General features: G+C 41.4%; 1 protein-coding gene across 1 annotated transcript in view; it reads right to left on the bottom strand.

Moving 5' to 3' along the window:
• The window catches only part of LOC102187779 (multidrug resistance-associated protein 4-like), a 210,362-nt gene extending 195,977 nt beyond the window's left edge, over positions 1–14,385 (bottom strand). The window contains 3 exon segments of the mRNA XM_018056290.1: positions 684–908; positions 13,646–13,766; positions 14,315–14,385. Of these exon segments, the coding sequence (XP_017911779.1) occupies positions 684–908; positions 13,646–13,766; positions 14,315–14,370 (402 nt within the window). The 5' untranslated portion in view covers positions 14,371–14,385.

The raw sequence follows: 16,238 nt of genomic DNA, 5'->3' as shown, positions 1-16,238 counted from the left end.
GATAACTTGAAAGAACAGCAACAAATTCTCTCCCAAATTACTAAAGACAATGGAAATTTTCAAGTTTTATCCAAAATAGACAATTATTGTCTTTAATGCCAATAAAACAATCATAACTATAGCATATAGCGAGTCTGTATTTAGCCTGAGTTATATTTATATTTTTCTTTAGTTAACACAATTGTACTGAATGTGATTAAATGGGCCATTGAAAAATATAATCATTCCCTTTATCAAATCGATTCTGTTCAAGATTTAATTTTATGGATCCAATCCTGAAGTTCACTTTTAAATACAGCTTTGAAGGTTTTAATGAACAACAACAACAAAATTTCCAGAAATACCACTATGAGAATTAGGCATAAAAACATTGAAAATCAATGGGATACCTTTGATACTTTAATTTTTAATTAGATTTTATTACAGATTTAGTGGATATTATGCAACAGTGGATATTATGTGGCTAAAAGTCATAAAAGGTAGCCCTGATCCAATCTCAGTAGAAAACTTTTTGTTATATATTGGAAAAGCAACAAAAAATACTTGACTTGGTGCAGATACCAAACTTCTCCAGTAAAGTACAAATGATCCCAGTTACAAAATTTTTAGTTTACAGAGAACTTTCCCTAAATGTTCCCGATCCTTCAGGGGGGGTACACACTGTGGAACCGAGTGACACTCACCTTGCGGTAGATCATGTGGCACACGGCTACTCTCAGCCTCATCCCCACACGCTGAATGCGATAGAAGTACAAGTGGTGCAGAACGGCCCACACGAGCACGCAGGCGCTCAGCCCTGCCGCGCAGCCGTAGGCTCCCTGCAAAGCGGCAGAATCCGTGCGATTGGAGTTTTCAACATAATTAATCATTTTCCCCAAAAATATGGGCTGAACGACTCTGGTAGCTTCCTAAAAGGAAAAAAAAAGGCTTAATTAGAAATGCAAGCTCTACCAGTTTTCTTAACACAAGCTTTACTTTTACTATTAGTGTATTAAAAGGGCATTTTGGCAAAACACTACATGTATGATTCACCTGAAAAGAAAATATCTATCTCTTATTAGACAAGCAGACAGTAGTTTTAACCTTAAGCCAAAATTTTACATTCACAGACAATGAAGCCTTAGTACTTCGTACTCACTACACTCTAGAAGTTCAATAAATACTACAACCAATGCTTTAGAATGCATTTGGCAAAATACCAAGTTATTCTTAGGGTGCTGGTGCTACATCGCTTCAGTCACATCCAACTCTTTGTGACCCTGTGGACTGTAGCCCACCAGGCTCCTCTGTCCATGGGATTTCCCAGGCAAGAATACTGGAGTGGGTTGCCATTTCCTTCTTCAGGGAGTCTTCCTCACCCAGGGATCGAACCTGTGTCTCTTTATGACTCCTGCATTGGCAGGCAGGTTCTTTATCACTAGCACCAGAAAAAGGGTAAGAAATTTGCTTCCATACAAACAAGCTCTGCTGGCAGTCCATCCCTGTCCCCCTGTTCTTTCAACATCTCAGCCTAACAGAAAGTCAAAATGGTTCATGTATGGGAGACACACTCTAATCACCTTAAGAATCTTTATGAACTGATACACTGGGATAAACGCATTCACTTGTACCCACCCCAAACTTCACACATCAGTACAACAAGAAAACAGAGCCCAGACTCTGTTGGAACATCACAAAGAAACCAGGCTGGGGAGGTTCTCAGGGTCTCAGCCCTGAGGGACACTGTGTCAATATGTCTCTACCCTCTAGAAGCTGGGCTGTTCCTTGGAATCAAGCTAAAAAACAATTTTTGTCCACAGTTTGCCATCAGCCACTTATTGAAGGTGCTGGTTTGGAAGAAATGTTACCAATCATCTCTTCCCTAAGGCAAAAGTTAACATCCTAAACCAGTGAGGTGGGGGACACTGAACCTTCTCCCTTGAGTAAGACTTAGGGAAAGCAATTTTCTTTCCCCAAACTAAAGGTAGAAAACTGCAACACTTGCTCACCCTGCCAAATGGCCACTCCACGCCACAACCTACTTCTTCCCTCTAGTCACCCCTTGAAGGTCCCCTTCTCTCCCATCAAAGAAAACCAAACACTCAACACAAATCCAAGTCATCAAAAGTAAACGCCATGACCCTCAACATCATGTCCTCCACAGACTTCTCAAAAGACAAAAATGTCAAAACTTTGGAAATCTTTCAGGAACTTGACTTTGGAGCAGGCTTTTCCTTTTAAGCAATCCTTCCTTATTAACACAGACAGGAGAAGCAACTGACAGGTTTTCCTTGATAGCGCTCTTCTGTCTGTCTGAAGTTGTGGAAAGGATATGCAAGAGGAAGGGAAGGAGAATCCCAAACACAAACAAAACTAAGAAACATTTTCTCCTCAACAAACTAGTGTCTGATGAGGATATATAAAGTTGTCCCCATTCCTCAAATGAATATAACATTAAACCCCGACACCCCTGTCTTGTTCTGCACTCACAGGTTCACAGGCTACACCAACTGCCTCACCTTCCTCAAGGTAATAGAAAGCTTCATCTATTACAGAGAAGAAATCACTGTTAAGCTAAAGAATTATGCATAGGATGATCAGATCAGAGTAAGAGGATCCATTCTCAAGAACACAAAGTTTCACTGTTACATTTCCATTAAGCCCTGTCATTCACCCCTAGAGAGTCTAAAAGCTTATGGAAGAGCCCCTCAGATTGTACACTGTAAAACAGACTTTGTATAGACTTCACTGAGATAGAAATATGTAGGCTCACACAGAGAAACAAGAATATCAGCCCAGGTATGGCCAAGGGCAGTCCGGTGCTGCAGCCTGCAAACCTGGGGCTCTCCATCAGAAGCCCAGCACTAACACCTGCCATCCCAAACAGCCCTAAAACTTATGATTTTCTTAGGAAATCATTGTTGCCTGTTACTCAGCTCTCCTTTTCACCCTGATACTGTTCTAATTACAGTAAGAGTAATGTCACCCACCAAAGAGAATACTGATAGATGCAAAAAGTTCACCAAAAAGTAGTATAAAATAAAGGCACCTCATTACTATCTTATTGGATTTTTTCTGCTGAGAGATAGTATTTAATAACCCAGTTGAGCAGATAGCCTTATTAAGTAGTAATGCCATGGACTTTCCTGGTGATCCAGTCGTTGAGAATCTGCCTGCAAATGCAGGGGACACAGGTTCCATCTCTGGTCAGGGAAGATCCCACATGCCGTGGAGCAACTAAGCCTGTGCACCACACCTACTGAGCCCATGCGCGCTGACTACTGGAGCCATCACACCTAGACCCTGTGCTCTGCAACAAGAAAAGCTACTGCAGTGAGAAGCCCACGCACTGTAACCAGAGAAAAGCCCTTGCTCAGCAGTGAAGACCCAGTGCAATCAAAATTAATTAAAGAAAAAACAAAAAAAGAGTAAGGCCAGTGGTGAAAGACAGGGAAGCCTGGCATGCTGCAGTCCCTGGGGTGGCAGACACTGACATGACTGATCGACTGAACAACAAATGCCAGTCCTGGCTCAGAGCTTCCACTCCTCTGTCTGCACTTTCTTAAAATCTTGTTTATTTATTTATCTTTGACTCTGCTGGGTCTTCATTGACACACATGGGCTCTTCCTTGCTGTGTGGGCCTTCTCTTGTTGTGGGGAGTGAGGGCTACTCTCTAGTTGCAGCGGTCGTGCTTCTGGTTTTGCTGGCTTCTCTTTTTGCAGAGCAGAGGCTCTAGAGCACACAGGCTTCAGTAGTTGCACCAAGTGGGCTCCGTAGTGGCAGTTGATGGGCCCCAAGGCATGTGGGATCTTAGTTCCTGGCTGCTGCTAAGTCACTTCAGCTGTGTCCGACTCTGTGTGACCCCAGAGACAGCAGCCCACCAGGCTCCTCCATCCCCGGGATTCTCCAGGCAAGAACACTGGAGTGGGTTGCCATTTCCTTCTCCAATGCACAAAAGTGAAAAGTGAAAGTTAAGTCGCTCAGTCGTGTCTGACCCTCAGCGACCCCATGGACTGCAGCCTTCCAGGCTCCTCCATCCATGGGACATTCCAGGCAAGAGTACTGGAGTGGGGTGCCATTGCCTTAGTTCCTGGACCAGGGATCAAACCCATGTCCACTGCACTGGCAGGAAAATTCTTAACCACTGACCACTATGGAAGTCCCTCCTCAGTCTGTTCTTGATCCTAATCCTCAACGAGTAAGAAATAAAACAATTGAGAAAATGTTCATTAGCAAACTTGAAACTAAGCAAATGAAAACCTTCTGGATAGCAGGAACAATATTAAAAATTGTTCCCATTAGCTTTCATTTTTGACACCAACATATAACCCAGTGAATAGCCTTCCCACAAAACAACTGGGAACATTGTTCTTCTAACTTCACAAGAATTTCTGCATAACTGTTAAACTGTAAAAGATATTTAAAACAGTCCAACATAATACCACAACAATTATTTCAAAGTTCTACAAGAGTCTCAGAGTCTCTGAGGCAGACATCTCTTGGTGGAGTCCTTGTTAGTTAACCTCCTGCAAGCACTTGACATTCCGGCTCACCTCTTGCTTCTCATGGGAACTTGTAGTTTCTCCGCTACATTTCCACACTACTTGAAGTGTTTCTGGCCCAATTCTACCATCTTCAAGAAAAACTGAGTAACTCCCTGAGATGGCCCAAGCCACCACCTTAAATACCATCTCCAGCTAAAGAAAGGTTGATAGGGACACATATGAGAAATTAATAGGAAAAGCAGCTAAAATTTAAATGGCTGGGTTTGTTACGGAGATTTAAGTATTCTCCATTGACAAGATTCTTCTGTGATTTAGAGACATCCTTCTCTTTTTGGTACTGGGAGGAAGACACCTTTACAAATGGAGATTTCCTTCATCAATGTAAATGTCCCTCACAGAAGGGTAACTTCTGCTCTGTCTTTACAATTTCTCCTATTTCTCAAAAAAAAAAAATCAGCTAAAAATAAGCCTTGTGTCAAAAATGCACATTCTCAGGTGACACTTTCTACTACCCTTCAATCATATTCAATGTTTGTAGTTTTGAAATATTTGTAACACCTACAGGGAAAAAAAAAATACTCTGTAGGAAGTGGGTGACAGAGGAGCACAGAGCTATTGTCAGAAAAACATCTCTTGACTCTGAGTCTCAGAGGAGGCTGTGGGAGGAGAGGAAGCCTCAGGACAGAACACTGGCCTGGGAGTCCGAACACTGGGCTTCAGAAACCAGGTCGGCCACCTGTGAGTCACATGACCCTAAGCCCATCATGTGCCCACCTGCCCTCCAGGTCTTTGTTTACCTCGAGGAATTGTGGGACAACTGAGAGCCACAACAGCTCAAAGTACTCTAAAACCAACACTAAAAAACAAGTGATCATTTTTATGATACAGAAGTCCTGGGAAGAGACCTGCTCTATTAAGGGCAGAGGCTGGTTTCACAAAGGGCTTAGAAAACTCAGTGTTGCTCATAGGCCACCATGCAGAACAACTCTTGGGAAAAGTCATTTATAAAAGCCAACATTTCTGGATAGCAATTAAAAGTTCCACTTCTAAGCAGATTTTTTTTTTTAATTTTTAACCATTATGAATGCAACCTTTAAAATAGAGGCACCTACTTCCCTGACTTCTAAAAGAAAATGGAATAAGAGAGGAGTGGGGAAAATGAGTGAAATAGGTGATGGAGATTAGAAGGTACAACCTTTTAGTTAAAGAAATAGTGAGATGTGATATACAACATAGGAAATACAGTCAATAATATTGGAATAACTTTGTATGGTGACAGAGGGCAACTAGACTTGCAATGATCATTTTATAATGTATACAAATATTGAATCACTATGCTATATACCTAAAACTAATATAAGTCAATTATACTTCATTTTTTTTATTTTTAATGGGAATAAAACCTTTTTTATGCTTTTTAAAAAATGAATCCACAGGTCATCACTGTGGATATCACTAACAACTAATGGCTAATGCTATGCTCTCAAGATCCAGCAGGGTGCACACAGCAGGTCTGCTCTGCAGGTCCTCTTCTGCTTGGCTCAGTGCCCCCTCCTCCTCTCCCTTGCTGTGTGGACTTCGGTGGTTGCTCTCAGCCCACAGTAACTTTGCCACCGAAGCCTCCACTTTGCCACTTTTCAGCTTCCTGCATTGAGCAGACTCAAGGGACACTTGGAAGAAAGCGTTGGGAAATAAAGGCAAAAGCCCAATACAGCTCTTGGGGAACCAGCCCTGAGTCAAGGCACAACACCCACTGTGGGACTCAGAGGATTCTGTTTATCCCCTGCCCATAAGCTGAGCTCCAAAGTGAATATTTACACAAACATGTGCCTCCTTCAGCCTCCACCTAGACCAGAGACCATCAGCAAAAGTGGCCTTGGACAAACAAGTAACTGGACAAGGCCAGGCCCTTTCTAATGTTCCTGGGAACAGGACATAAACTCTGGTCACTCTGTCCCTCTCAGAGAAAGGGACTGGGTGAACCTACTCTGGTTCTCTGAGGTCACCCCACTTAAACACCAGCAGGTGGAGACCTCGCCTCTCAGAGGGAAGCTCTGATGACCTGCAGAGGTGTTCTCTGTGTCTCTGGTCCAGGCAGAGACTTCAGGCCCCTCCTCCCCACCCTGAGGGCCCTGGGCAGGTGGAGACCTGTCCTCTCCCCCCACATTCCTCTTGGAGGTGTACAAAGGGGTGGGGCCAGACATGCTGAGAACTCGCTGCCGGTTCTGTTCTAATTAGGGGTGACCTGTGAATGCCCCAGGTTCAACATCAGCCTGGTACTTGTTTCCCGAAGCATTACAGTCACTCCTGAATTCTCATGGGACAGAGGTTCACATACCTTGAAATTCTAACCCCAAAATTCTCACCCTGGACTGGTATGGCCCTGCCTCTTCCCACTGATGCTGCCAGGAATACCTGCATTGTGGTTGGTCAGAGCACTGTCTGGGAACCACAGACAATCCATGAGTCATCCTGTGCACCAGAGGAATTTAAAAAAGGCTGGAGGTCACAAAATAAATGTGCTCATGTTTTAGAGAATCCTGAGCTGAGTTTAGATCTTCCACCATATAAAATAAAAAGCCACTTAGGGATGGTAATAAAGGGAAAGGTGGTTTCTTAAAGGGTTTCCTGGGTCCATCTGAACACAGCATGATGCTACTGCTAATGTCAACATCCTAGTCACTTCTGGCACCCAGGGTATATGGTCACCTGGAATCTACCCTCAATTACAATCCCCAATCTGACTTCCTGCTCTAGGAAGTTCTTAGCATCTTATTTATTAACTTCAGGCCAAGTTCAGGATGCATGTGTCTTGAGACCTGTAGACAAAGCTCTCAAGATGAGTCTTCCTGGGAATTCCCTGATGGTCCCGTGGTTAAGATGCTTTGCTTTTATTCCATGGCTGAAGTTAAATCCCTGGTTGCAGAACTAAGATCCCATAATCCACACAGTCAAAAAGAATTTTTAAATAATTTTTTTAATGAGCATTTCTGACACTGGACAAGCTATAAGTCATTGAGATGGTCAGGATGGTAAGTCAGAGTGCCTGAGACATAATGTCCCTCTGTCCTTTATGCTTTGTGAGACCATGGGCACATTATGGAATTACTTGGCACTCAGTGTCCTCTGTTCTAAAACCAGGATAATATTAAGTCAGGAAGGTGGATTCCTCCAGCTCCATTTCTTCTTTCTCAAGACTGCTTTGGCTATTCAGGGTCTTTTGTGTTTCCATATTAATTGTGAAAATTTTTGTTCTAGTTCTATGAACAATGTCATTGGTAATTTGATAGGGATCACATTGAATCTGTAGATTACATTTGCTAGTATAGTCATTTTCACAATATTGATTCTTCCTACCCAGAAACATGGAATATCTCTCCAGCTCTTGTCTAGTTTGGCTCAAATTTATTTTGGTTTGTTCTTAAGTCTAAATCAACATCCCTTTATCCTTCTGGAAGGTTCAAGTTCATTGAGAAGCAGGATGGGGGATTTTGCTTCAACCTCCTGCTCCTCCCTTTGTTGTTCTTGTGGGCGGGGCTGCCACCAAGGAGAGGAGGAGGTAAATTGAGGAGACGAAGGGTAAATGCAGGTCCCTAGAACCCTGCTGTTCGGGGTCACCCTCTCCAGCTGTTTAAGTCATCTTTGATTTCCTTCATTAGTGTCTTATAATAATTTTCTATGTATAGTTCTTTCATCTCCTTAGGTCAATTTATTTCTAGGTATTTCTCTTTTTTGCAATGGTAAATAGGATTGATTCTATAATTTCTCTGATTTTTCATTGTTAGTATATAGAAATGCAAGTGATTTCTGTGTATCAATTTTGTATCCTGCAACTTTGCTAAATTCACTGATTAGCTCTAGTAATTTTCTGATACTATCTTTTGGGTTTTCTATTCAGTGTCATGTCATCTGCAGTGAGAACTTTACTTTTTCTTTTCTGATCTGAATTATTTTTATTTCCTTTTCTTCTCTGATTGCTGTAGGTAGGACTTCAGAAATATGTTGAATAATAATAATAACAAGACACCCTTGTCTTGTTCCTGATCTTAGGGGGAATGCTTTCAGTTTTTCACCATTGAGAATAATGTTTGCTATAGGCTTATCATATATGGCTTTTACTATGTTTAGGTAGGTTCCTTCTAGGCCCATTTTTTGAAGAGTTTTAATCATAAATAGGTGCTGAATTTTGTCAAAGGCTTTTTCTTCATCTATTGAGATGATCATATGGTTTTTATTTTTCAATTTGTTTATATGATGTATCACATTGATTTATTTGCATATATTAAAGAATCCTTGCATTCCTGAAATAAACTCAACTTGATCATGGTGTATGAGCATTTTGATGTGTTGCTGAATTCTGTTTGCTAAAATTTTGTTGAAGATTTTTGCATCTATGTTCATCAGTGATATTGGCCTGTAGTTTTCTTTTTTGTGTTGTTTTTGTCTGGTTTTGGTATCAGGGTGATGGTGGCCTCACAGAATGAGTTTGGAAGTGTTCCTTCCTCTGTAATTTTTTTTAAAGAGTTTTAGGATAGGCATTAGCTCTTCTCTAAATGTTGATAGAATTCTCTTGTAGAGTCATCTGGTCCTGGGCTTTTGTTTTTGGGGAGATTTTTGATCACAGCTTCAATTTCAGTGCTTGTAATTGGGTTGTTCATAATTTCTATTTCTTCCTGGTTCAGTCTTAGAAGACTGAACTTTTCTAAGGATCTGTCCATTTCTTCCAAGTTATCCATTCTATTGCCATATAGTTATTCATAACAGTCTCTTATAATCCTTTGTATCTCTGCATCCTCTGTTGTAACCTCTCCTTTTTCATTTCTAATTTTGTTGATTTGATTCTTTCTTTCTTGATGAGTCTGGCTAAAGGCTTGTCAATTTTGTTTATCTTCTCAAACAACCAGCTTTTAGTTTTATTAATCTTTGCTATTGTTTCTTTCATTTCTTTTTCATGCATTTCTGCTCAGATCTTTATGATTTCTTTCCTTCTACTAATTTGGGGATTTTCTTGTTCTTCTTTTTCCAGTTGTTTTAGGTGTAAAGTTAGGCTGTCTATTCAATGTTTCTCGAGGTGGAATTATATTGCTATAAACTTCCCTCTTAGAACTGCTTTTGCTGCATTCCATAGGTTTGGGGTTGTTGCGTTTTCATTGTTATTTGTTTCTAGAAATTTTTGATTTCCCTTTTGATTTCTTCAGGAACCTGTTGGTTATTTAGAAACATATTGTTTAATCTCCATGTGTTTGTGTTTCTTAGAGTTTTTTCTCTTGTAATTGATATCTAGTCTCATAGCATTGTGGTCAGAGAATATGCTTGATATGACTTCAATTTTCTTAAATTTACTGAGGTTTGATTTGTGACACGAGACATGGTCTATCCTGGAGAATATTCCATGTGCACTTGAGAAGAAGGTGTATTCTGCATTCAGATGGCATGTCCTGAAGATATCAATGACACCCATCTCATCTAATGTATCATTTAAGACTTGTGCTTCCTTATTAATTTTATGTTTTGATTATCTGTCCATTGATGTGACTGGGAGGTTAAAGTCTCCTACTATGGTTGTGTTACTGTCAATTTCTCCTGTTATGTCTGTTAACATTTGTCTTATGTATTGAGGTACTCTCATGTTGGGTGCACAGATATTCACAATCATGTCTTCCTCTTGGATTGATCCCTTGATCATTATGTAGTAACCTTCCTTATCTCTTGTAATCTTCCTTTTAAGGTCTATTTTGTCTGATATGAGGATTGCTACTCCTGCTTTCTTTTGCTTCTCATTTACATGGAACATATTTTTCCATCCTCTCACTTTCAGTCTATATGTGTCTTTGGGGCTGAAGTGGGTTTCTTGTAGACAGCATATATATGGGTCTTGTTTTTTTATCCATTCAGCCAGTCTGTGTCTTTTGGTTGGAACATTTAATCCATTTACATTTAAAGTAATTATTGATATATATGTTCTTATTGCCATTTTCTTAACTGTTTGGGGATGAGTTTGTAGATCTTCTTTCTTCTCATGTATTTCTTGACTATATAAGTCTCTTTAACATTTTTGTAAAGCTGGTTTCGTGGTACAGAATTCTCTTAACTTTTGCTTGTCTGAAAAGCTTTTGATTCCTCCATCAGTTTTGAATGAGATTCTTGCTGGGTACAGTAATCTTGCCTGTAGATTTTTCCCTTTCAGTACTTTAAATATATCCTGCCATTCCCTTCTGGCCTGCAGAGTTTCTGCTGAAAGATCAGCTGTTAAGTGTATGGGGTTTCCCTTGTATGTTACTTGCTGCTTCTTCCTTGTTGCTTTTAATAGTCTTTATTTGTGTTTAGTCTTTGTTAGTTTGATTAATTATGTGTCTTGGCATGTTTCTCCTTGGATTTATCCTGTATGGGACTCTTTGTGCCTCTTGGACTTGATTGACTGTTTCCTTTTCCATGTTCGGGAAATTCTCAACTATAATCTCTTCAAAAACATTTTCATACCCTTTCTTTTTCTCTTCTTCTTCTGGGACCCCTATAATTCGAATGTTGGTGGGTTTGACATTGTACCAGAGGTCTCTGAGGCTATCCTCAGTTATTTTCATTCTTTTTACTTTATTCTGCTCTTCAGAAGTTATTTCCACCATTTTATCTTCCAGCTCACAGATTCATTCTTCTGCTTCAGATATTGATTCCTTCTAGAGTATTTTTAATTTCAGTATTTGTGTTGTTTGTTTCTGTATGTTTATTCTTCAATTCTTCTTCTGCTGCTGCTGCTGCTAAGTTACTTCAGTCGTGTCCGACTCTCTGTGACCCCATAGATGGCAGCCCACCAGGCTACCCCATCCCTGGGATCTTTGTTAATTGATTCTTGCAGTTTCTCCATTTTGTTTTCAAGGTTTTTTATCATCTTTACTATCATTATTCTGAATTCTTTTTCAGGTAGCTTGTCTATTTCCTCTTCATTTATTTGGACTTCTGTTTTTTCTAGTTTGTTCCTTCATTTGTGTAGTATTTCTCTACCTTTTCATTTTTTAACTTATTGTATTTCAGGTTTCCTTTTCCCAGGCTTCAAGGTTGAATTATTCCTTCCTTTTGTTCTCTGTCCTCCTAAGGTTGGTCCAATGGTTTGTGTAAGCTTCATATAGGGTGAGATTTATGCTGAGTTTTTGTTTGTTTGTTTTCCCTCTGATGGGCAAGGATGAGTGAGGTGTTAATCTTGTCTGATGATGATTGTGTTTGTATGCTTGTTTTGTTTGTTGTTTAAATGAGGCATCCTGCACATGGCGCTACTGGTGGTTGGGTTATGCTGGGTCTTGTATTCAAGTGATTTCCATTGTGTAAGTTCTCACTATTTGATACTCCCTAGGGTTAGTTCTCTGGTAGACTAAGGTCGTGGAGTCAGTGCACCCATTCCAAAGGCTCAGGGCTTGATCTCAAGTTTTGCGTGGGTCTATATATTCTTTTCCACTGGTCAGGTACTCCTGTCCACTCTCAGCTGGTGTTCTGCATGCACTTCTGTGTCTGAAAGTTTATTCCTGATGTATCGTAGAGGAAGATGTACTCCAGGTCCATCTACTCCTCTGCCGTCTTATTATCTGCTACTAGTACTTCTAATACTACAGAAGATGAGCCCCCACATTTACCAGGTCCTCAACTTCCCACTTCTCTGCCATGACTGCCCAACAACCAACTTCCTGAAAGAGGGGCCAGGGCTCTACCAGTTGCACCTTCCTAGATCCCCAACAGGCAGTATTACTGGGGCTGGACAACTTTGAAATCAACACTCCACCCTGCCCTCATAAGGCACTGCAGTATCTCGGTGGTCAATACCCTCTCAAAGGTGGCACTCCACCCCCACACACCTGTCCCCACTCTCTGACACAACGGTCAATCCACTTTTGTCATCAAGGACTCCACCTCCCAGAAACACTCAGTCACCTGTGAGCTGACAGACTGTTTGGTCTCTCCAATTGTGTGGGGCAGACTTCACCTACTCTGCTGCCTGCTGCCCACAGTGCCCTTTGGTTCAACACAATCTTTAAACAAGAGCCACACCCCCAACTCTAAACCACCTGGTCCACCCCCTTTATCCCCAACACAATGGACTTATGACAACTCATCACTTTCTCCACCCCTTTCACAGCACCTGCATCTTCCATCCCTCCTGCTCTCACACACTCACAGGCCACCCATGTCCCTAAGGCAGTGCTAAGGAACCACCGAGAGCACGAGCCACCCAAGTGGGTCTGCAGCAGACCTTGAGCAAGCTCAGCCAGAATAGGTGGGCTAATGGCACTGTGTCCCCAGGGTGAAACTGTCTCTCTGGGGGATCTTGACCCGGGATCTTCAGGGTCATGAAAGCCACTAACCTCACTGCTTTCTGTCTCTGGTTTTCTACTGCACATCCCCTCCTACACCTTCTGCCAATGCCAGGCTACCAGGATCCCCCTTCAAGCAGGAAACCACCCCGCATCCAGGGACAGAAACCAGCATGGATGGTGCATGGAATCTCTGCAATTCAGTGATGAAGCTGGAGCTCCTCATCACAGGGAGCTCTGGCCTGGGTGACCCAGCCTACAGGGAAGGAGGCGGCCCAGGGAAGGGTGTACTCTTGGGAGCTCTGATAGCTCCAGCCCATATGCAGGGCCACGGGTTCGGTGTCACAGGAAGGAGAGAGGTGATGATCTCTTCTTAGGAAAGCATTTATCAGATGTGAATTGGGCAAGTTAACAATCACTTGCTGAGCATCTGTAAAATGTCTTATGTTGTCCAGGCTCTGGTCCAAGTTTACGTCCTCCAAACCACATTTCTTGAGTTTGTAGTATATTCTTTTGGTCAAGGATCACTTTCAGCATTTATGTTATTTACTGAGCATCAATAATATCCTAATATGGTATAAAATGTCTTTTCCACCATACTAGGTATATGGTATAAAATGGCTTTTCCTTCCACAACACTATGTTTTAACCTATTAAAAGGAAAAGAGTTAATCCCTGGAGGTCCAGTCCTTTAAGCATCTGTCCATTCTAAAGATAAACACAACTGCTGGGCTTCATCATGATTTCTAGACATTTTATCCTCTAATCTTAAAATACTGGCCTCTCTCCTCACAGGTCCCGTCCATCTCAGTACTGACTTGCATATAGTAAAAAGCAATGCACAGTATAAAAAAAGCTTTTACCTCAAGAAGTATAAAAAATCCCAAAACTAAATAGGATTTCCAGTGACACTTTAAGATTGCTTTCATTAAAGAAGGCTCCCGTGCATCTTTCTCAGCTCTCAAAACTTCTTGATCCCAGTACCTGTGATGAGAAACAAAGTACAGTAAAGAACAATGTGTCCACCAGACAAAACAAGGAAGTGGCAGACTGGAGGAAAAGCCTTTCCTACAGGGCACTCTGTGGATGCCCCATAAATGCTGGCTAATTGCTCACTGGATGCCTGAAAGATGAGTGGTGCGGACCTTGAAGCACCAGAAAAACAGGCCTTGAGGGAAAAGTCTCAGTCTCAGGAAACAAGTTCCTGCCAAGCCTTTGCTGGATTCACAGGGTCATGAGCAGCTCAGGAGAGCAGACACCCTCCTCCAGGGACCCCACCTCAAGGGACAGAGTTCAGCCTCCAGGGTCTTGGCTGCAGGTTCTCTCCACTTCCACAAATGCACAGAAAATATAGGCTCCCCAGCCTCCAAAGTGTGTTAAGCCCAGGGTCAGCCTGAGGGGAGTGAGTGTGCCATGTCAGGGGAAGGAGGCTCAGGAGAATCCAGAGGAAGGCAAAGCTCCCCACGACACAACGTTAGCCACACGTGGAAATTCTCAGTCTTCCTCCCCTTCTCCCTCCTGCCTGTGCTCACCCTTGTAGTTCTTCTCCAAGGTGCTGGGAGCGATCTTCCGGAAGCACGGAGTACATGTCATCTTCTTCTAATCTTCGTTTGTAACCAATTTTAAACAAGGGGTTTAGCCAACTGTTAAAAATTAAGAGAAATGGAGAGTCACCAATATACAAATCACACATATCTAATTAAGTTATAACTCTTGAGCTTTGTAAAAAAAAAAAAAAAGGAAGAAGAAGAATAAAGAGAGAAATGGAAAAGGAAGAATCAATATAGTGAAAATGAGTATACTACCCAAAGCAATCCACAGATTCAGCACAATCCCTATTAAACTACCAAGGTATTTTTCACAGAACTGGGACAAATAATTTCAGAATATGTATGGAAACACAAAAGACCTCAAATAGCCAAATCAATCTTGAGAATGAAGAATGAAACTGGAGGAATCAGCCTGCCTGACTTCATACTACACTACAAAGCTACAGTCATCAAGACAGTATGGTACTGGCACAAAGACAGAAATATAGATCAATGGAACAAAATAGAAAGCCCAGAGATAAATCCATGCATCTATGGACACTTTATCTTTGATAAACGAGGCAAAAATATACAATAGAGAAAAGACAGTCTCTTCAACAAGTGCTGCTAGGAAAACTGGTAAACTACACGTAAAAGAATGAAACCAGAACACTATCGAACACCATACATAAAAATAAACTCAAAATGAATTAAAGACCTAAATGCAAGACCAGAAAGTATAAAAGTCTTAGAGGAAAACATAGACAGACTCTCTTCGACATAAATTACAGCAATATCCTCTATGACTCACCTCCCAGAGTAACAACAATAAACAAAAAGGACCTAATTACACTTTAAAAATTTTGCACAACAAAGTAAACTATAAGCAATGTGAAATGACAGCCTTCAGAATGGGAGAAGATAACAGCAAACAAAACAACTGACAAACAATCTTCACAGTATACAAGCAGCTCATGCAGCTCAATAGCAGAAAAAGTAACAACCTAATCAAAAAGTGAGCAAAAGACCTAAACAGACTTTTCTCCAAAGAAGACATACAGATGGTTAATAAACACATGAAAAGATGCTCAACATTACTCACTTGTTAGAAAAAGACAAATCAAAACCACAATGAGGTATCATCTCACACTGGTCAGAATGGCCATCATCAAAAAATTCTACAAACAATAAATGCTGGAGAGGGTGTGGAGAAAAGGGAACCTTCTTACACTGTTGGTGGGAACACAAACTGGTACAGCCACTATTTTTGGAGAACAGTGTGGAGATTCCTTTAAAAACTGGAAATAGAACTGCCATTTTGAGTGAGTTAAAATGAGTGAAGTCTCTCAGTCATGTCCGACTCTTTGCGACCCCGTGGACTGTAGCCCACTAGGCTCCTCCGTCCATGGGATTCTCCAGGCAAGAATACTGGAGTGGGTTGCCATTGCCTTCTCCAGGGGATCTTCCCGACCCAGGGATCGAACTCAGGTCTCCCGCATTGCAGGCAGACACTTTAAACTCTGAGCCACCAGGGAAGCCCAGCAAACTGCCATATGACCCAGCAAATCCCACTGGTGGGCATACACCTCAAGGAAATCAGAATTGAAAGAGACACATGTACCCCAATGTTCATTGCAACACTGTTTACAATAGCTAGGACATGGAAGCAACCTATATCTCCATCAGCAGATGAGTGGATAAGGAAGTTATGGTACATATATATAGTGGAATATTACTCAGCTATAAAAAGGAACACATTTAAGTCAGTTCTAATGAGGTAGATGAACCTGGAGCCTATTATACAGAGTGAAGTAAGGCAGAAACAGAAAGCCAAATCCTGTGTATTAACACATATGGAATTTAGAAAGATGGTACCAGTGATCCTACATGCTGGGCAGCAAGGGAGACACAGATGTAAAGAACAGAC

This window comes from Capra hircus, chromosome 12 (assembly GCF_001704415.2).
Source record: "Capra hircus breed San Clemente chromosome 12, ASM170441v1, whole genome shotgun sequence".
NCBI classification, from domain to species: domain Eukaryota; kingdom Metazoa; phylum Chordata; class Mammalia; order Artiodactyla; family Bovidae; genus Capra; species Capra hircus.
Note: the sequence above shows the minus strand (reverse complement) of the source record. Positions and strands in the feature narration are given on the sequence as shown.